We start from the raw sequence: 22,047 nt of genomic DNA on the forward strand, positions 1-22,047 counted from the left end.
TCCTCGTATATGATTTCCTTCAATATTTTACCAACTCACCCCAACTCTCATTTCTTTCCATGTTTTTAGTGGCTCTACCCATCGACCAATGTGACACTCCGAGAACTAACTCCGTGCTCCAACAACCACCTCCAATGACAACTTTGACGACCAACTCTGGGCTCCAACAACCACCTACGATGACAATTCCGGCTACGAAATCTAAACTTTGACAACTACCTCCGATGACAGCTCCGGCGACTAACTCCGAGCTCCGACAACCTTCGTGTGACCAACTCTGACAACCACTTCCGGTGACCCAACTCCGACGACCACCTTCGTGCTACCAACTCCGACGACCCATTGGCTCCGACACAAACTCCGACGACCAATTCCGACTACAAATTTTGATGAAAATCACCTTCAATGATCACCTTTAAGCGAGAAACTCTGATGACCAACTCGGGACTTTGACAACCACTTTCAACGACAAACTCTGACAACCAACTCTTATACCACCTTTATGCGACTAACTTTGGGTTCCGACAGTCACCTCCGACTACAATCTCTAATGAAAATCATCTTTAATGATCAACTTTGATGACCACTTTCTCTTGAGCAACTCTAGGATTCGAAAACCACCTTTGATGACAAACTTCGACAACCAACTCCAATACACCTTCACGCAACCAACTGCACGCTCCACAACCACCCCCGACTACAAACTCCAGCAAAAATCATCTTCTATAATCAATTTCGACAACCACTTCCGACTACTATAAGACCGATAGCTCTTAAAGTATGTTGTAGGGTTGTTGATTATATAAACAATATTATTTTGTCTACATTAAGTGCAATATTTATACGTAAAAATTTGTTAAAAAAATATTTTTATTTAATTGAATTCACATATCAAATGAGTGTTAAGAATATTTGGACGAAAAGTATGTAACATATAACAAAAAAAAAACCATAAAATGAAAAAAAATTTCTCAAAACATTTTCCAACAAAAATTAATAAAAAATAGAGATTTGTTCTATGATGATTATCCAAATTTAGAGGAAATGAAAGTAAACTTGTTGAAGAAATGTGGTGGCATTCTATTAGTTGTTACGATGATGAGGGAGATTTAATTTAAAAAAATCATGACATAGTAAAAATATAGAGCAACAATAGGAAGAAGAAGAAGATGATGATGATGATAATGAAATTCACGGATAAAAATTAGCTAGAATCAAAAGTTTTGATTTCACTTTGGTTTCTCATTTTATTTAAACATACTTCTACAAGAAATGTAATGGGTTAAGTGTCGTTCATCGCCCAAAAAAGAAAGAAAGAAAGAAAAAATTTAAATTTAGAAGAAAAAATTGCAATCCATATTTTATTCAAACAAAAATGAGTAGATTTATTGAATAAAAAAAGTTAAAAAACAGAAATAATAATCATAAAAGCATATTATTGAATAAAATTTTTTTGAAAACTGCATCAGATACCTAGATATATGAACTCTGCACCCCAAACACAAACCTATGGACTTAAACCAATTAACTCTGCATCCCAAACACAAACATATGAACTCCAGACATCCTATCTCAATTTTGCGTCCCAAACAACCTCTAAAATAGTAAATTTCACAAGTCGCTCCCTAAACAATCGTGACTATTTCAATGCTATACTCAACGATGATGACATTACTCCAACTAGACTATATATATATATATAAAATCAAATGTCCAACATCATTGTGAAAATCAATTTTAATCGTTGGAAGAGAAACCAAAATTGTGCATGGTCAACTAGTATAATGCCTGTATTATGAGTCTCGAAGTTAGACATTCAATTATTTTGTTCCACATATTATAAAGAAAAAGAAAATTTGAAATCAAAAATTTTAAAATGCATGAGATTAAAACGCGATTGTTTAAATGGTAACATTGTGTTGAGGGTCATATGATAATAGTTATTATTGTTTATGAATAAATAGTGCATTTTACAATATTTAAGTGTTATAAACTGTTATAAGTTCTAGAGCGATTGATCAAATTGAAAGACAGGGACTTTTCACTAAAATAAATCATGGACAATACTAAAATTAAAACAATTAAATTACAAAATTTAATGAGTTATTAGTAGCTTAGGAATTATTAGACATAAATTTAGAAAGGGTGAGAGTAATTTGAAAAATCAAGAAGGGAAAGTTAGCTCTGAAATCCATTAATTAAATAAAAGAGAATTTGCAATGGATGGCAAATTCAAAATGTATAATCTAACGTGTACCTTCAACATATGAAAAATCGTAGATATGACAAAATTGACAAAATTCTTTAATTTAAATTTTCGTTTATTTCATGTTTCAATTTTGCCCTTTTGTCAATTATATTTTTTTCCATTAATTTGTATATTTTGTATATTTTTTGTTTGTATCAATATGAGTTATTACTCATTTTAATTTTTGTATTTGCTACATTTTTTAAAATTATTTTCGTAGTTTTTTCCCATTTTTAAATGATGTTTATTTTATTTTTAAGTACAAATATACAATAGGTTGGGGAGATTCAACCTAATACTCATATTATACTCATTTTGACAAGTTGGTCGTGTTTGGAATAATTAAAAAAAAATATTTTAAAAAAATCATTTTATGATTTTTTTAAAACACTTAAATAACTAGCCATTTTCAATCATGTATCAAATGTATCAGACGTATACTATGCGTCGAGTTTATCAAAGGTATCAAATGTATATCAATAATGTATCAGGTGGATTGAACTTTTTTTTCTACTTTTGTAAAAGTAATAAGTTTGGATTATGGCCCCATTTTTTAAATTTATTTTATCAAATCTAAATTAAATTATAAATGGAAGGTTTAAGACAAAAAAAATAAAAAAGAAAAGAGACATAAGATACTTTGAAAACGTAAAAATAAAAATGAACAAAAGTGGAAAAGAGAGAAAATGGGGCGTCAAAATTAAAGAACCAGAGCAGGAAATAGCAGCAAAGGAAGTAAAAGAAAACGAGTGGAAGAAACTTCCTAACACCTTCCAGATCACAGTAATCGAGGTCAAAGATGGTGGGTCTGGTTCTAGTACAAACCAACCAATTATAAAACACTGGACAGAACCAGCCACCGGTGGCCATGGAGTCAAAGCCACGCTGCTGAAGAATCAGATGTTGTTTTTCTCTCTTCAATTTAGACGAATTAAACCTCTCTGTTCCTTCCTTATTGCGCATGTTTTTTTGTTTTTGCTAATAGTAGAACAACTGGAAACCTAATTGCACAGTATTCCATCAGATCGACGACTAGGAGGAGACTGATTCTTTCTATATTCGCAGCTCAGCCGCTGACTGTTCTTTTTACGGTTCTCTCTGTGTGTGTGATGTTCCCGTTCTTCTTGCCCTTTGTTGTGGTTTGATTTCTGCGCTGAACTTCAAGCTGAAGCAAGATCTGGAGTTTTTGTTTTTTTTCCTTAATAGCTGTAGATCTTGAAGTTGAAGGTCAGAAGGTAATAGAATAGAGATGGAAAGTTATTTGAATGAGAATTTCGGCGACGTGAAGCCGAAGAACTCATCGGAAGAAGCGCTTCAGAGATGGAGGCGGCTTTGCTGGCTGGTTAAGAATCGGAAACGGAGGTTTCGATTTACTGCCAATCTCTCTAAACGATTTGAGGCCGATGCTATTAGACGCTCAAATCAGGTATCTCATTGATCCTAATTCTTAACCTTTTTTTTTTTCTTAACATTTACTTGAATCTGCAGTAGTTTCTGGACTTGGTGAACTTGATATATTAAGTGGATGTTCTGAAGTTACTGAATTCGAATAATCAGTCCGTTTTCTTTACTTCTGTATTGCCAACAAAGTAAAAACAAATAAAAATCCGTGTATTGTCTAATCTGAATAAGAAATTTCACCACAATTATTCTCTTAACGTTTCTTCACAACCCGTAAAAATCGGCTAGTAGGTGTAGAAAGTATGGAAAGTTGGTATAGGTGTTCCTTATTATTTTTTTAATTGGCTATTTCTATTGAAAGGGTCCCATTCTTTGAACAACGCAGCAAGATTTGAAATAGTAGATTTCACATGATTTCCTGTTAAATACTCTTAATTTCTAACAAATTTTTTTTAGAATATTTTTCAAATTATGGTGGAGGATGACTTTTGTACTTTTCAAAGTGCTCCCTCGAGAAAACACTTTGACTATAGAACCCAAATTTGAAAATTTTGAAAATTTTGAAAATTACATTTAATTAATCATATAACATTTTCATTCTTCAAAAAAGCAAGCCAAACCCAGAGGAAACTCAACAATTGCTTATAGAAAACGTCCTTAAGAGTCAACCTGAAATTACCTCAACCAAATATAGTTAAAGCAGAATGAGGCAGATGAAATACACATTACTTAAAATTTATTTTTCCAGGAGAGTACAATATGCATACGCAGCCAACATACTATATGTAGCTCCATAGTTAATTCGTTCAGCTTTCATACTCGTCAATTTGACATTGATAGCCTGGTGTTTCCCTTGGGTTGACATTATGGGATCTTCTTAAGAATTTGTCTGGTTGCAAGGTTTTACAAACATCATACCATAAGAATTCGTGATCACCAAGGGGAACATTATCTTGTATCACAATTTGCGATCTATGGTTTTGCAAGCTGTGGGACGGGATACAGGCTTGATAAATAGTGTCGTTGTTTCCAGGACTGAGAGATTGGAATGAAATCCATATGTTACACTGTTTTTCCACAAATTTCTAACGTGCATTGGAGTTCAAACTTGAACAAGAATTATATCCTGTAATGCGATCTTCTTTCCTATTTTGTTGCTTTTGATTTTGATGCTTAATTGTTTTTTTTAACAACCGTTGCAGGAGAAGTTCAGAGTTGCAGTTTTAGTTTCACAAGCAGCGCTTCAGTTCATCAATGGTAAGTAAGGTCTTGTTATGCGATCAACTGAGACTGACGTTATAGATTAGTAATTCATGTTGCACTGTCTTTGAATGCCTGCAGGGTTGGATTTGTCTCCTGATTACGTTGTGCCTGAAGAGGTCAGACAAGCAGGTTTTGAAATTTGTGCAGATGAAGCAGGCTCCATTGTTGACGGCCATGACCTGAAGAAGCTGAAGATTCATGGGGGTGCTGAGGGTATTGCAACTAAGCTCGCCACATCAACGGAGACGGGAATTCCTACTACGGACCATTTGATCCAGAAAAGAAAAGACATTTATGGAATTAACAAATTTACCGAAAGCCCACCTCGAGGATTTTGGCTTTTTGTTTGGGAAGCTCTCCAGGATACGACTCTAATGATACTCGCTTTCTGTGCTGTTGTTTCCCTTCTTGTTGGCATAGTGATGGAAGGATGGCCGAAGGGTGCTCATGATGGGCTCGGCATTGTTGCGAGTATCTTGCTTGTTGTATTTGTCACTGCCACCAGTGACTATAGGCAATCGCTTCAGTTCAAGGATTTGGACAGGGAAAAGAAGAAAATTGCAGTTCAGGTTACCAGAAATGGGTTGAGACAAAAGATTTCTATATACGAACTTCTTCCTGGTGATATTGTTCATCTTGCCATGGGTGATCAGGTACCAGCAGATGGACTTTTCGTTTCGGGGTACTCTCTTCTGATAAATGAATCCAGTTTAACAGGTGAGAGCGAACCAGTTAACGTAAATTCTCAACATCCTTTCCTCTTGTCCGGAACAAAGGTTCAGGATGGTTCGTGTAAGATGGTTGTGACTTCTGTTGGCATGAGAACCCAATGGGGAAAGCTGATGGCCACTCTTAGCGAAGGAGGAGATGATGAGACTCCTTTGCAGGTAAAGCTCAATGGGGTGGCGACAATTATTGGTAAAATAGGCCTGTTTTTTGCTGTCATAACTTTCGCTGTATTGGTTCAAGGATTGTTCGGTCGCAAGCTAGAAGAAGGGTCTTACTTCAACTGGTCCGGAGATGAAGCAAGGGAAGTTTTGGAATTCTTTGCTGTCGCCGTAACTATTGTTGTGGTTGCTGTGCCTGAAGGGCTGCCTTTGGCGGTGACACTGAGTCTTGCTTTTGCAATGAAAAAGATGATGAACGATAAGGCACTTGTCAGGCACTTAGCTGCTTGTGAGACGATGGGATCAGCTACTACTATTTGTAGTGACAAAACTGGGACCTTGACAACTAACCACATGACTGTTGTGAAAGCCTGCATCTGCAGCAAGGTGAAGGAAGTTAGCAATTCTAGCAAGTGTTCCGATTATCGTTCAGAGCTTCCCGATTCCGCTGTTGGTATTTTGCTGCAATCGATATTTAACAACACTGGCGGAGAAATCGTCAAGAACAAAGATGGCAAGAATGAGACACTTGGGACGCCCACCGAGTCTGCGCTTCTGGAATTCGGCCTTCTGCTTGGTGGGGATTTCCAAGAAGAACGACAAAAGTCCAAAATCGCAAGAGTCGAACCCTTCAATTCTGTGAAGAAACGAATGGGGGTTGTTCTGGAGCTCCCAGCCGGTGGCTTCCGCGCGCACAGCAAAGGTGCTTCAGAGATCGTTTTAGCTTCATGTGACAAAGTTCTTGACTCGAACGGTGAGACAGTTCCTCTCAATGAAGAGTCCAACAACTTTTTGAAGGAAACCATCGAAGAATTTGCGGGCGAAGCTCTTCGAACTTTGTGCTTGGCTTACATGGACATTGAAGGCGAGTATAGCTCTGAAAGTCCGATTCCCGCTAGTGGCTACACATGCATAGGAATTGTTGGTATCAAAGATCCCGTTCGTCCGGGAGTCAAGGAGTCCGTTGCAATTTGCAAGGCCGCCGGTATAACCGTACGGATGGTTACGGGAGATAACATCACCACCGCCAAAGCAATTGCTAGGGAATGTGGGATTTTGACTGATGATGGTATAGCAATTGAAGGTCCTGAATTCAGGGAGAAGAAGGAGGAGGAATTGAGTGAAATAGTACCAAAAATTCAGGTACATTTGAATAATTTTGATTTTAGAACTGTAATACTGTCACTGTTACTATTAGCCCAAACCGAAATAATGGACAAAATCGAAGTTGGTGTCGATTTGCAACTAACAGAGACAAATTCATCCTTGAGAATGCCTTTTTTTTGTTTTACTCAGCTAGTTCTCTGGGGCATCATGTACCCTCTTAATTGACCCTGTAAGAATTGGCGTGCTAAAGGAATTTTGGTGTTTCTTGTGCAGGTTATGGCTCGATCTTCGCCAATGGACAAACATACTCTTGTAAAGCACTTGCGAACCACTTTTCAAGAGGTCGTTGCAGTTACTGGGGATGGAACAAATGATGCTCCGGCGCTCCACGAAGCAGATATTGGATTAGCTATGGGCATTGCTGGAACTGAGGTACTCAAATTGTCTTAAAGATGATAATTCAGAGAATCCTTAATTCCCATTTCAAAAAAAAAAAAAATATCCCTCCATAAACAACAATATTCTTGGGAGTGGGAGGCCCTGCGTAGTTGGAGGGGTTTGCTGGTCAAATAATTAATCTTTTTACCGTACATTTTGAGCTGATACAATCTTGAAGTTAATGACATAAAACGTGAATGTAGGTGGCAAAAGAGAGTGCTGATGTAATAATTCTTGACGACAACTTCTCTACGATTGCAACTGTTGCCAAATGGGGGCGTTCAGTCTACATAAATATCCAAAAGTTCGTCCAGTTTCAGCTAACGGTGAATGTGGTTGCACTTCTCGTCAATTTTTCTTCAGCTTGTTTGACAGGTTAGCTGACATTGATTTTTGAAGTTATAATCTCCCTTGCCTATGTGAAATTTTGTGAAAATACTTAATTTGCGGATTTCTCAGGAAATGCTCCCCTCACTGCTGTGCAATTGCTTTGGGTCAACATGATAATGGACACACTCGGAGCACTTGCATTGGCAACTGAGCCTCCTACTGATGACTTGATGAAGAGATTGCCAGTTGGTCGGAAAGGGAATTTCATTAGCAATGTGATGTGGAGAAATATCTTAGGGCAGTCATTATATCAGTTTATAATAGTTTGGTATCTCCAGACGAGAGGACAAGCTCTTTTTCATCTTGATGGCGCAGATTCTGGATTGATACTGAATACACTAATTTTCAATGCCTTCGTCTTTTGTCAGGTAATTTGTTTACCCAAATTCTTGACCTTTCCACAGATGCTCGAGTAATATTCTCGTCTGGTACTAGTTGATTGACTGACAACCATCTTCCTTCTTACTAAAGTTAACTGTGTTCATAAATTGCTGGTCTTTGTAGGTTTTCAATGAGATAAGCTCAAGAGACATGGAAAAGATAAACGTGTTTGAAGGAATATTGAAGAACTACGTCTTTGTGGCAGTTCTCGCTTGCACTGTCCTTTTCCAGATCGTAATCGTCCAATTCCTGGGAACATTTGCAAACACCTATCCTCTAAACTTACAGCAATGGTTTGTCACTGTGTTATTTGGATTCCTTGGCATGCCAATTGCAGCAGCTTTGAAGATGATTCCGGTTGGATCAGACTGAAAACAGTTTCTTCTTAACTCTAAAAGTTTAGAGCAGAAAACTCATTTTCTTTTCCCAATTTTTTTGGGGTCATCTCCTCACGAATTTGAATTACACTTCAATCAGTTAGACAAGCTACCAAAAACTTGAGGTAAGGATAACCTTGTGCAGAAGAAGTTGATCTTTCCTGTATATTTTTAGCCCCTCTCAAAAGTTGCCTACCAACGACTTATTTTTCTTTTTTTCTTTTACTTTTCCTTTTTAAAAGGAAGCTGTTATAGGACATCAGTTTTGGATCATTAAAGGTCCTCTCAATATGCTTGTATTTATAACTCATTTCTTTTGATTTATTGCTTAATATTTTGTTAGAACATCGTGGCTCTGATTTCCAATCAACAATATTTATTAGTTTTTTTTTTTTTTTTGTTACATTTATATAGTTTTATCCAGAGTCCAGACCTTCTATGAGGCATGATTGCTATGCTCACAAATTAAAAGCCTTCTAAGCCATTAACCATTAGCCATTAACTCTCTTAGGCCCCTTTTATATTGGATATACAGGTGAAATTGAACGTTTTATTGAATCTTCATCATAAAGAAAGTTATAAGTACATAATTATTGAACTATGCTTTGATTGACACAGAAAGACAGCCGAGTTGTGATCTTTGAAGTTGGATGAAAGTTTGAAACTTGGTATATATAAGCTGTAAAAATCATGAGTCTCAGTGAACTATAACTCCTTTTTCAATGGTAATAAATCAGGTCTCATCGGTGAAAATAGGAGTTTTCACTTTTCCTTGAGAGGGAGATACAGGAGCGTAGGAAAAGGCTGAAACAAGAATGCCCTTTGGCAGTGGGGGCAAATCTCTCTCTCTTCTCACCAAATTTCCAAATGACAGCTCAAGCTTTAGCACCGCCCTAACCTATCAATCATCAAACACATTGTGTGCAAAAGAAGAAAGCTTAGGAAGATGTCACTTTTTAAATTGAGTTTCATACATTGGAAGTAGAAGCTTCCTTGAAAAATAGAGCCTTTGTCACTTCATTAAGAAATATCACTCTCAAAGACTACTCATCTTTTCTTTTTTCTTTTTCATTTTCTTTCCCTTGACATATCATATCTAAATTTCTCTATGGTATCAACTCCAAAACCCCTTTAGACTTTAAAGATATTTGGGGTTAAGCGTGGAATAGTGAGCTCTAAGAAGTTACGAAGTCTTAGAAATTATAAATTTTTGGACCCACGATATAAAAAATTGATAAAATATAAAATTGATGTTTTTAGTAGTAAGACTTATTATCTCCTTGGTTGAACAAAGAATGTAGGTAATAACTCCTATTTCCCAACTCCGTAGGCCAAACACAGCCTTTTAGCATAGTTGTCTTTATTCTACATTCAAAAAAACATTGCAGTCCACCAAATTAACTTCTGAATCACTTGGCCTATGTTGGATAAAATATGGGTGCAAAAGTTTCCCTTTGTACCACCTCTTGGAAAAATTACACTAGCTTTTAGATGGGGGCTTTTTTTAAGCCAATAAGAGGGATCCACATTTCAAGTTGGGTAGAAAATAGGCATCCTATGCAAAAGAGAAGGTACCATTATAGTAGTAGGAGTACTTATTTTTGCTATGTTTTTTTTTTGACTGCACAGCTTGGATTCCTGTAGCTCATTTCAACAAAAGAACAATTCTACTGATAACTGCTCACGGTGTATCCCTAAGCAATCTCATGGGACGTCAACCTGATCCTGACCATATCTCCCATCCATCCCCAAAGGACTGCATTTTGTTTGCTTCTTTTCTCTCTCTCTCTTTCTCTCCTTGGTGAAAGTGAATGAAGAAGACTCTTTAACCTTTGTCTTGGTAAATGGGTAAAATCCGTTTTTAGTTTCAACTCTCAATTGACTTTCATTCCCCCTTTGTTTGGATATTAATCTTTTTGTAAATGCCAAACCAATAGTTTGGCTTTTACGTTGATAGCTACAATCCATCTTTGATTGGATGGATATGGACTTTTTGGTTTTGTTTAAACATTGCATAGTAGTGATTAACAGTACTCTGTGTGTATTGGGAAAATGCAGAGTCCACAGTGCACAAAAATCAAATATCATTGAAGTTTTGATCAAACCATATTACACATATTAAAAAAAAAAAAAAAGTCTTGGAAAAACAACCAGGCTGAAGCTCTAAGTTTTTATTTTTCTTTTTCTTTTTCTTTTTTTTTTTTACAGGGAAAAGAGCTTGGCCCCCACCTCAAAAGGCTTGCCCCAAACATTCAAACATATCCAATCACTTTCACCTTTTACAAAGAAACATTTTTGAAGGCTAAAATGAAGCAAAGATGCATCAAATCACAGTAAACAGAGCTTGTCCATCACTCCTCAGCTCTTTTTCAGCACTTCCCCCACACTCCCCAGAGCCTCTTCTCACTTCTCTCAACTTTCTTACAGCCTTTTTCAAAGAAACCAAGAAAAGCATCCCCAGCATCCCATGAAAAAGCCAGGGTTTCGCAGAGACAGCTAAAAAAAAAACACCACAATTTTTAAACCAGTAAAAAAGGAAGAGTGAAACCATATAAGCAAAGAGAGAGTGAACATTAAGTAAGAGAATAGCTGTCCTATAAGCGGCAGCTTTCTTCCAAGCCCTTCTCCCTCCCTCCCCCTTGTGGCCTCCTGGTCCTTCCCTATGACTTTGGCCTAATAAAAATCAGAATCAGCTTTTCTCCTTCACCTTTCACTTTTCCTATTTTTTACATGCAGGTGCAGCCCAATAAATCTGTACTTTTCTTTTTAGTTTCTCTATTCTTTCATCATTGGTTCTTTTCCGGGAAAACTTCATCAATTAACCAACAAATCAACCAATTATTGTGTCATAAAACCCCCTAATTTATCATCACAAGTCATTTGTGAGAAGGTAAAAATGGAAACTAAAAGGAAAAACAAAAACATTCCTCATCATTTTTCTCTCTACCGGGGCCGTTTTGCTTCAGCCACACCACATTTTTCATCAAAGTTACTAAAGTTTAGCCGTTTTCTTTTCGAGGCAATCGTCGATGTTACTGAAGAATTTTCAGAACAATCCATGGATTTCATTTGGGTTGGTGATAAATCTGGCGATTTCAAACACTCTGCTTCTTCTCTACATTTTTCCAATCTGAGCTCTTGCATCAGATTGTAACAAGAAACCACCTCTTCCTGTGAACAAAAAAGATAGGTTAAACTAAATCAGAGATTTGGCAAAAAAGGGAGAAACATGGTCCCAATTTCTTGATAGAACTTACTACTTCAAGATATCTACATTGCGAAATGGAATTCATCTTCAATTCCAAGGCTTTCCTTGTTAATCTGTCATCCATTGCTGCTAAAATGGCTGTGGCTGCTGCTACTTCAGAAGGCCGATGGTTTTCTGTACTTGTTTCTGCATTCAAGATTTGAACGTAATGAAATGAACAAAATCCGATTGGTTGAGAAATTGATGGAAATGGGTTATGTGAAAACTACCTCTAATCATGACCCAGATGAGTTCGACAATCTGAGAAACTTTATTGCTTGGTGGGGATTCAATGGATAATTTAGATATGAAATAAGGAATGAAGGAGAAAGGAGTTGTTGAACTCATCTTCCATTCCAATGTGTTCAACACCAAAAGCTCCATTCTTTGGATTACCTTGCTTTCAAAGTTGAAATCATCCACTGGATATTCTGACAGTGCTGGAACCTTCAATTCTTCCATTTTCGCCGCTAAGGAAAGACAAGCCACTGCCAATAGCCTAATTGCCCACAGCTTCTCATTCTGCAGCCATGGATTTTTTTTTATTAACAGAGTAAATTAAGAAGCCATTGCCAGAGGAAATGGAAAAATGAACCTTACAGTAATGGCTCTCCTCGAAAGGAACCGATCGAAGTATATCATTGAAAGATAAGCCGTCTGGCAACCAAATCCAAACACATTTCGGGTCTGTGAAATTAGAACAATAGTCAATTGAATTGAATTGATTCAATGCCCAGATGAATCGAGCAAAAAAAAAATGCTAAAAAAAAAAAAGACGAACTTTGAGAATCCATGCAATTGCATCCAAACGAGCACATTTCACCCAGTTCCCAAACACCAAAGATTTATCTTTTCTAAACCCAAAACTTTTCTCCTTTACAAGCAATGTATCAACATAATCATCCTCTGCTGGGCTTCGATTTCCAATGTTAATGAATGTGTGTTCATCCACAGTTTCCTCATCCAAACAAGCCCCAATCTCATCCATTTTTACAACAACCGAAAACCCTTTTCTTCTATCACATTCAAGATGAGATCCGATTACAAAGAAACTGAAAAAACAGAAAAAGAAAGAAAGAAAAACAAATCCAGAACCACGAAGGGAGAACAGGGGGAAGTGGAGATTAGGGGTACCCCCAAAAGCAGAGGTGGTGTTGTTGTTGTTGTTCAGCAGTTACAGAAGAAGGAAAGGATTAAAGAAAAGAAAAACCCAATCTGGGTATTCTCAGAACGTGGCGAGATTTTAGAAAGTCTTTTGGTTTTAGGGGGTTTTAGAGAGAGAAGCTTGTTGGGTTTTTGTTTTGAAGAGAAGACTGGAATTTGACTGAAGCAGAGGGTGTGTGTTTTTGGGGTTGCCGGCTTGGATTGGACTTGAGCCAAACTGTTTGAATATACGCGAGTGAGATACACGCACCAATCGTTCTAGAGATCTCTCACTGCCACTTATATTAATACTATTGGTTGCTACCGTACCAAAACCAAGTACTTTCTGTATTTTGTAACCGCACCCAGTACTTTTCTTTCCTTCCTAGACTTGGACTTGCAATTTAGTCCTTGTAATTTATATATATTTTTTTTCATTCTATCGCTATGATTTTGATTTTGTTTTATTATTTTTTTTTACCAGAAAAACAAAATTGATTTGTAGGATTTTGACCAACTTTACAAATAGTCTTTATTGTTGTCCAAACAAATTTCTATTTGGATAATTGCATTCAGGGTTATTATTGGAGTTTAGAGAGAATTAAAAATGAATGAAAGTAAGTGGGTATTACGAGTGAGTTTTGGAGATAAAAACCACTCTTCTCTGTCGAAAGAGTTCTGTGTTTTTTGGGATTCTCTTTTTGTCAAGTAATTAGGTTACGTATTGAATGTTGAAGTAATTGATTAATTTTTTGAGAGCTTTTCTACCTCTTTAATATATATATCTTTTCTTCAAACAAAAAGAAGTGAGTCAAAAGGAGAATAACTTGGTGAAAGTTAACATCTTACTTCTTTATTTGATGTCAAAAGTATAAATTTTCACTCTTACTTTTTTTTTTTTAGTGAAAAAAAGAATGAAAATAAATGTTTCACTCTAATGGGGAAAATAAAATTTAGACACTGTTGATAAATTTTTAAAATTATAAACACCAAATTGAAGTTAATGGCAAATTGATAGACTAAATTGAAAATTTTAAAATGAAAATATAAACCAATACTTTATTATTATTATTCTTTTTTAAAAAAACCAAATTGAAAGGTAACCAAAACCATGGGGTCTAAAATTGCAATTTAGCATTTTCCTTTTCCTTTGTAATTATCTTTAATTATAGAAGGCTCGCACTCGCAGCACCAACTTCGATTCAATGACCAGTCAAATCTAGCCACGTAATTATTACAGAAACACCATCAGTGTACTAATTTTTGGAGATGACCATTATCGTACTTTTGCAATTATCACTATCATTTTTAGGTTAATTTATAAAAAAAAATTCATGAATTTTATATTTTGTCATTTTTTTTAAGTTTCAAAAGTTTTTAAAATAACTTTAATTTTTTTACAAAAATTCAAACAATATCATTGTTATTAGTTTTGATAGAAACCGTTAAAATTTTGTTTAAAAAATACCCATGAACTTTCAAAACGTTTCAAAAATACTCTTTGTAACAACCCCACCTCTTAGGACTACTAAAAAGGGGATTGCTACTGCATGCATGCATAAATGTTCTCATTGAGGAAAGATAAAGTAAATTAAAATAGAATAATCATGATTTTGAACTGCTTTAGGTATATAAGAGAATGTTCTGATATCATCTCAAAATCTTAAATCGTTCAACCCGGGCATCATTTTTAACAAGAAACAAATTATATAAAAAGAAAAAATAAATTAATTAAATTATAATAAATCCATGATTGAAATTAAAAAACAAAACAAAACATGCTAAAATATAAAGGGTCAAATGCGGAAAGGAATTTTGGTTCCTTTGGCACTGTCACAGATTCCTCTTGTCAGTCGCCCAAGTGTCCTTGCCCTTACTTGAAAAAAAAAATAAAGATAAAGTTGAGTATAAAAATATTTAGTAAGTGATCCCATTATCGGGATCAGACTATGCATCCACGAGCAAAGAAAGATAGCCCGTGGCTCATACAGCTACATCGGTTTTTAGATGATGAAAGGAAAATCAAAAGATGTACTATCTTGCCTTGAAATGCATGTCTAGCGGCCCGTAGGCACACCGTCAAACATGATAATAACATGAACGTGAACCCGTCGACTCACGCATGTCTGGCGGCCTGTAGGCACACCATCCAACATAAGAATAACATGAACGTGAACCAATCGACTCTGTCTAGCGGCCCGTAGGCACACCGTCAAGACATGGAACATGAAAATAAAAATAACATGAACGTAAACATGTCAGCTCACGCATATCTAGCGGCTCGTAGGCACACCGTCAAGACATGGAACATGAAAATAAAAGTAACATGAACGTAAACCTGTCGGCTCACGCATGTCTAGCGCTCCATAGGCACATCGTCAAACATGTTAATAACATAAACGTAAACCTGTCAGTTCACGCATGTCTAGTGGCCTGTAAGCACACCGTCAAACATAATAACATGCGTCAAGGCGAGACAATAAACCGCTCTACTGGTCTATTCATGCATCACATACATAATATCAGTACTGATTAGAAATTTTAACATGCTCATAATACTTGTAACTACCATGCAACTAGCAAAACATAAGGTCAAACAAAATCATGCTCCAGAGTCAAACAAGTCACTTGATAGGTCTAATCTAGGTCTCCTGGCACGAAGGCACCGATAATAGTATCACTTACCTCAACTTGGTCTCAAAAGTATGCACAAATAACTCCTTAATAGCCCTTGGATAAAACTCAAATAAACCCTAAGATATTAACCACAAGTTTAGCTTAGAAACTATGGCCTAGGAAGTGAGTACAAAATTAAGTAAATCCTCAGGGTTCAAGTCCGAAGGAGAACCAACCAATTTACACAAAACTTACCCAAACTAAAATTCTCCGATGAAAAGAATGGTCTTTTCTTTGATAATAATGCCTCAGAATCTTCAAAAAAAAAAAAAAAATCTAAATCTTGAAAGTTGAAACAATGGGTAAAAACTAAAATTGTTTCCAACACCAACTGACACTTCAAAAAACTCAAACACCAATCCTTGCCCAAAGTAATCCAATTCTTACCTAATCTAAAAAAGACAGTGGCGGGCGAACGGTGGCAGAAGCAAAACTAGACGGCGGGGGAAAACTATCCTCACAAGCCTTATCCAAATAAAGGAAGCTCATTTTCTGGTCAACCGGGTCGGAGGGGTTGCTATACGGGAAAAGTCCTTCACAAAACAAAGATAATAGCCCGCCAACCCCAAGAAACTACGCACCTCTCCGACTGTGGTAGGACGAGATCAACTCTGATTGCCTAGATCTTTGTAGGGTCAACAGATACACCTTCAATGGACACCACATGCCCTAGAAAGGACACATGCTTTAACAAGAACTCGCACTTGGAAAACCTAGCATATAACTGTTGCGCCCTCAAAGTCTCTAGAACCTTTCTTAAATGTTCCTCGTGCTCCGCCTCTGTCTTGGAGTCATCTATGAAGACTATCACGAAGGTGTCAAAAAATTCCTTAAACACCCTATTCATCAGGTCCATGAACACTGCAGGAGCGTTCGTCAACCCAAATGACATCACGACGAACTCATAATGCCCATACCTCGAACGAAAAGCTGTCTTGGGAATATCACTATCCTTTATCCTCAACTGATGATACCCCGACTAAAGATCAATCTTAAAAAACACTGTGACTCCTTGTAACTAATCAAACAAGTCATCAATCCTAGGCAGCGGATACTTGTTTTTTATAGTTACCTTGTTTAATTCCCTGTAGTCAATGCAGAGCCGTAAAGACCCATCTTTCTTTTTCACAAATAGCACCGGCGCACCCCAAGGGGACACACTAGGGCGTATGAAACCCTTATCCAACAACTTTTACAATTGAACCTTGAGTTCCTTCAGTTCTGTTAGGGCCATTCTGTACGAAGCTTTCGAGATAGAAGTTGTGTCTGGCTCCAACTCGATAGCAAAGTCTATCTCCCGATGCGGCGGCAGACCTGGGAATTCCTCTGGAAAGACATCGGGTAGTCACGTACCACTGGCTCCAAAGTCAAGGAGACCTCATGTCACATCCCACTCCAAATTACCCTCTTAACCTAGATGGAATGGTGACTGCAGTAGTTACCAACCCTTTTGTTGGCACTTACTGCCTAACTAACCTGTTAACTTTTACTCAAACCCTTAATACATACACATCATCAATATATCAACATATTAACTTGGAACTTAACACATTTATATTACAGGGTTTCGCAGCATTATTCAAACATGAATATTACAACTTAGTGAGCCCCATCTAGTATATTAGTCACTAGACAGACACATGTGTACTAACTAATACAGGTTTTCAATTACACTTCCTTTAACTTATTTCTTTGAGTGGCAGAGCAGCAGCGGAAAAGTCTTTTGGGAACTGACCGCTACCTGAAAAGGAAAACATTTGAAAACGTGAGCTAAAAGCCCAGTGAGTGACTTAATAAAGACATAAATCTCATGCTTAAATTGAAAACTCGAAAATATAAAAATGGAACTAAAATGTACCAAGAAAACATGTACACAAAACCTTTATAACCACCATTAAACATCATTATTCCTTAGTTGAGAACGAGCATACATCGCTCTAGCTCCCAGCGTCTATTACTGGCCAAGAGACCCATACTTCGACCTCTTTTTATCCTTAGTTGAGAGTGAACTACTAGATCAAACCCTCAATGTTAACCTTAGTCGGGGAGAACCCTTTTGCTCAATCCCCCAACGTTAACCTTAGTCGGGGAGAACCCTTTTACACAATCCCTCAATGTCAACCTTAGTCGGGGAGAACCCTTTTGCTCAATCCCTCGACGTCGTATTACCAACGTGCATGTGGTGTTTTCTATGTACCGTCAACACCTTCGGTACATTTATTCAGATACCTTCCTTACCTTCAGTATCTGGCTTGCTTAAGCTATCAAGTTCTTGAAGAGCATTAAAAGAATAGTTTTCAAATATAGCATAGAAAACTCTTTAGGATACCTTCCTTACCTTCAGTATCCCTTTTCATTTTGTTTAGGAATACCAACGCATGTACTTTGACAACCTTAGGTATTTAAAACATAGTACATCAAGCTTCATTCAATCTAGCTTTAACCCTAACGCATGCTTCATACTTTGTGAAATAAGTTGGCTTAAAACATACTGAATCAGCTTGTAAAAACCACTAGCATGCGTTAGACATGAAAACCATACTTGGAAAACCCATACACTAGTAAACATCATGAAAATGGAGTTACTAAAACATGCTGAAAGTATTTGGACAAGATAACATATTTAAATCGTATCAATTTTCGTAGAAAACATGCTTTACTTAGCATGAGAAATAGCTTCAAACATATGTTGCTTGACATTTCATTTGAATACTTAGCCTGAGAAATATCTTCTAAGAAATCATAGTTTCTAAATCATTAGAACATTAAACCATCACATAGTCACTTACAGCTCGTTGGCCTCTTAACGGGTTATATGCCTCTCCTGGCTCTTTTTGGCCTGAAAGGACATAATTCCCGGTTAACTACTTAGAATTCTTAGCAAAATACCTCAAATAGTTCATTTACTAATGGAACTTCCCTCATCAAGATAACTTTACTAGCGAGATACTCATCATGAGTGCATTCTTCTCATGAGCGAGATCCTCCTCATGAGCGAGATTTTTCATCCTAGTGATACTCACCTTTCCAGCGAGATTCAGTCCAATTTCTAGCAAGATTTCTTTCTAGAATGAGATCCTCATCACAAAATTAGCGAGATCCTCAGCACAAAATTAGCGAGATCCTCAGCACAAAATTAGCGAGATTTCCTTCATAAGCGAGATCCTCATTCTCCATATGAGCTGTTTGCTTATTCTTCTCAAGCAGCTGTCTGCTTATGCACAGGTTATCTGTTACAACTTCAGAAATTCATAACTCAAAATCTATACCTCTTTTGAAGGAACTTTATTCTACAAACTTGTTTAGAATTAAGTCTACTTTCTTACCTTAAAATTTCAGCCAAAAATTCCTTATAATTTGGCTTAGAGCTTCCAATCTTTACCTCGAGCTCTGATTAATCCGTGATTCTGCCTCTTCTACAAATTCTTCACTTTTGTTCTTTTCCTCTTGCAATATTTCTCCGGCAAGACAATCTCGAAAACTAGATTCTTCCAGCTTTCAAATGGCACCACTTTCACTAAATTTGCTATTGTCAATTGCTGAAAGCATGTTTTTGAATTTCCTTTTCCCTTTTAATCTTCCTGCCTCTTTCGGAATTCAAGGATTAACCGCCACGTGCCAAACCAATAAGTTTCCTTATTTAAATATTTAATATATCATTCCTTTGGCTAAATATGCTTGTTTAGGAAACTTAGAATTCAGGGTTTACACTTAGCTACACAAGAACTTATTTCTTCTTGCTTCCATCTTCTATCCCTCCTAAACCATGGCTTCATTTAACTCACTAGAAGACATTACATTACTTACTCTTACTTAAATTAATTAGGGTTTGGGTTTTACACCTCAGGCTCTTTAGTGTTGACAACACTAGCCAAGATACTCCATGTACCCTGGTTAAGCAACCTTTGGGCTTTCATGGCAGAAATCACTTTGGGCAGGACCACGGTCCCCGCCCCTTTAAATTTAAAATTGGCTTCCGTAGGAGGGTTAAAAATCACCTCCTTGTGAGAGTTAGTCTATACTAGCATGGTTAGCAACTAGCCAATCCATGCCCAGAATCACATCAAAATCCCGCATGTCCAAGACTATTAAAGTCACATCCAGGGTATAACTCACTACTTCAATCTGACATGCCTTTATCTTCTCCTTTGCTAACATAATTTCTCCAGACGAAGTGGAAACTAACAACACATAGTGTAAAGGCTCTAGTTCTAACATGGCATGCTTAACAAATAACGATGATATAAACGAATGGGATCAACCCAAATAAAACAATACTAGCGCAAAATGCCCCAAGATTGGGAGCGTATCTGTCACAACAGTGCCTGCTTTCTCGGCCTCATGCTGGCTAGTAGAGTAAACACGACCTTGTCGATGCTGAGGCCTACCTGAACTCCTCTGTTCACGGCTTACAAACTGGTTCCCAAAATCGAGCGTGCCTCTTGCAGGACATCTATCTATCGAGTACCCCTCCTGCTTGCAATGAAAACAAACTCCGGTGCCTGTCAAACATCGACCCCAGTGACGTTTTCCACACGAGCTACACACCGGTCGCATTATTTCCACCATACCCGCCTCGATAGCCTGCTACCTAAAATGTCGAGGCAGTTTGTCTGAACCTTGAACCTTCTAATGGGGGTGAGGCTCGAAAGCCTTCTGATCTGCCTTCCTCTTTTGACCTGAGGAAGGTCCCACCCTAAATGCTCGTGAATACTCATCTTCTGACTGTGGGTCCACTTCAGCTGCCAAGCGAAGTGCCTCAGCATGAGTGGTTGGTTTGAATGCTCGCACGATACCTCGCATACTGTCTTTTAGGCCTTAGACAAACCTTTCTGCCCTTATAGCTTCCTTGGCGACCAACTCCGAGGCAAAATGGGGTAAAGTGTCAAACTCCTGGTCATACTCCTCCATTGACCTGTGTCTCTGCCTCAGCTCCAAGAACTCCCTCTGCTTATTGTACCTCAGGTTGGCAGAGAAGTACTTCGCGTAAAAGCGCTCCTTGAACTGCTCCCATGTCACTGGATCCTCTCCTACACCTAGCATTCTTTCTGTCGACTGCCACTAGATCCGAGCTTTGTCGGTAAGCATAAAAAACGACACACTACATCTTCTGATCTTCTGGGTATTTCATATAACGAAAGATCGTTTCAATCGTGGATATCCATAATTCTGCATTGGAAGGGTCCTTTAGTGACCTATTGAAGGGGTTGGGGGTGTACTTCCTGAAATCTCGCAAATGCTTGGCCTCCACCGAAAGACCTGACATGCTTTGGTTCTGGATCATGTTCTGAGTCTGTACTTGCGGCACCTGATCATGTGGTGGTGTCTGATGGAACTGAGCAAACTGGGCCAGTCGTTCATCCAGCATGCCCTTCACCTTACCCAACATAGCTGATGTAACTGCTTCCCCAATAGTGGCTACCCAATCGGTAACCTCTGCTGGAGCAACTGGGGTGGTCTGTGTCTGTGGCGGTGAGGCCGTGTGCTGGGCTCTACTTCGTGTGTGGGTTCGCTGCCACCCTGACCCTGAGGGGTCCCTAGGCGGTAAGAAATCCTCTGGTACCGGAGGGTCCTGAATTTGTGCATCTTGAACTTGTGGATACTCATCATGAGGATCTTGATCCTAAACTGACGGATTCTGCTCTTCGGGAACGCGCTCCCTTCTGGTAACCCTAAGACTGCCTTTTCCCCTAACACGAACCATTTTCCTGACAGTTATTCGCAACCACCCCTTAGTTACTTTCCTTACTAGCACAAAACACATCAATTGCAATCATAAATGTTACTAACTCGGGTGCATATTATTGAAAATACTTTTCATAAAGGACAAACTTGGCGACGAAGAAGAATCCGTTTTGCCAAAGGAACAACCTGGACTTACATAATAAGTCAGTCTAAAGAATCCCAAAATACGGGCTCTGATACCAACTGTAACAACCCCACCTCCTAGGACTACTAAAAGGGGGATCGCTACTGCATGCATGCATAAATATTCTCATTGAGGAAAGATAAAGTAAATTAAAATAGAATAATCATGATTTTGAACTGCTTTAGGTATATAAGAAAATGTTCTGACATCATCTCAAAATCTTAAATCGTTCAACCCAGGCATCCTTTTTAACAAGAAACAAATTATATAAAAATAAAATAAATTATAATAAATCTATGATTGAAATAAAAAAACAAAACATGCGAAAATATAAAGGGTCAAATGCGAAAGCGAATTATGGTTCCTTTGGCACTGTCACAGATTCCTCTTGTCAGTCGCCCAAGTGTCCTTGCCCTTACCTGAAAAAAAAAATAAAGATAAAGGTTGAGTATAAAAATACTCAGTATGTGATCCCATTACCGGATCAGATTATGCATCCACGAGTAAAGAAAGATAGCCCGTGGCTCATGCATGTCTAGCGGCCTGTAGGCACACCGTCAAGACATGAAACATGAAAATAAAAGTAACATGAACGTAAACCTGTCGGCTCACGCATGTCT

At 37.7% G+C, this 22,047-nt stretch overlaps 3 protein-coding genes across 3 annotated transcripts; 1 reads left to right on the forward strand and 2 right to left on the reverse strand.

Annotated features, from left to right (window-relative positions):
• The first annotated feature begins 2,920 nt into the window (after positions 1-2,920).
• LOC120086929 (autoinhibited Ca2+-ATPase 1) lies at positions 2,921-8,837 on the forward strand. The gene is made up of 7 exons (XM_039043736.2): positions 2,921-3,674; positions 4,852-4,906; positions 4,991-6,942; positions 7,180-7,338; positions 7,548-7,719; positions 7,804-8,102; positions 8,239-8,837. The coding sequence occupies exons 1-7, from the start codon at positions 3,498-3,500 to the stop codon at positions 8,485-8,487; spliced, it is 3,063 nt and encodes a 1,020-aa protein (XP_038899664.2). The 5' UTR covers positions 2,921-3,497; the 3' UTR covers positions 8,488-8,837.
• A 1,722-nt stretch (positions 8,838-10,559) lies between these two features.
• Positions 10,560-13,055, reverse strand: LOC120086930 (cyclin-D5-1-like). The gene is made up of 5 exons (XM_039043737.2): positions 12,521-13,055; positions 12,340-12,426; positions 11,970-12,261; positions 11,750-11,886; positions 10,560-11,663 (listed from the first exon to the last, which is right to left on the reverse strand). Exons 1-5 carry the CDS (start codon positions 12,725-12,727, stop codon positions 11,436-11,438), a joined length of 951 nt encoding a protein of 316 aa, XP_038899665.2. The 5' UTR covers positions 12,728-13,055; the 3' UTR covers positions 10,560-11,435.
• A 3,122-nt stretch (positions 13,056-16,177) lies between these two features.
• LOC150034182 (uncharacterized) lies at positions 16,178-20,601 on the reverse strand. Its single transcript, XM_090317258.1, has 5 exons — positions 20,387-20,601; positions 20,185-20,237; positions 19,884-20,060; positions 16,763-16,884; positions 16,178-16,522 (listed from the first exon to the last, which is right to left on the reverse strand). Exons 1-5 carry the CDS (start codon positions 20,599-20,601, stop codon positions 16,178-16,180), a joined length of 912 nt encoding a protein of 303 aa, XP_090173384.1.
• Positions 20,602-22,047: the final 1,446 nt, after the last annotated feature.

This window comes from Benincasa hispida, chromosome 9 (assembly GCF_027475165.1).
Source record: "Benincasa hispida cultivar pf3 chromosome 9, pf3_genome.v1.1, whole genome shotgun sequence".
Lineage (NCBI taxonomy): Eukaryota > Viridiplantae > Streptophyta > Magnoliopsida > Cucurbitales > Cucurbitaceae > Benincasa > Benincasa hispida.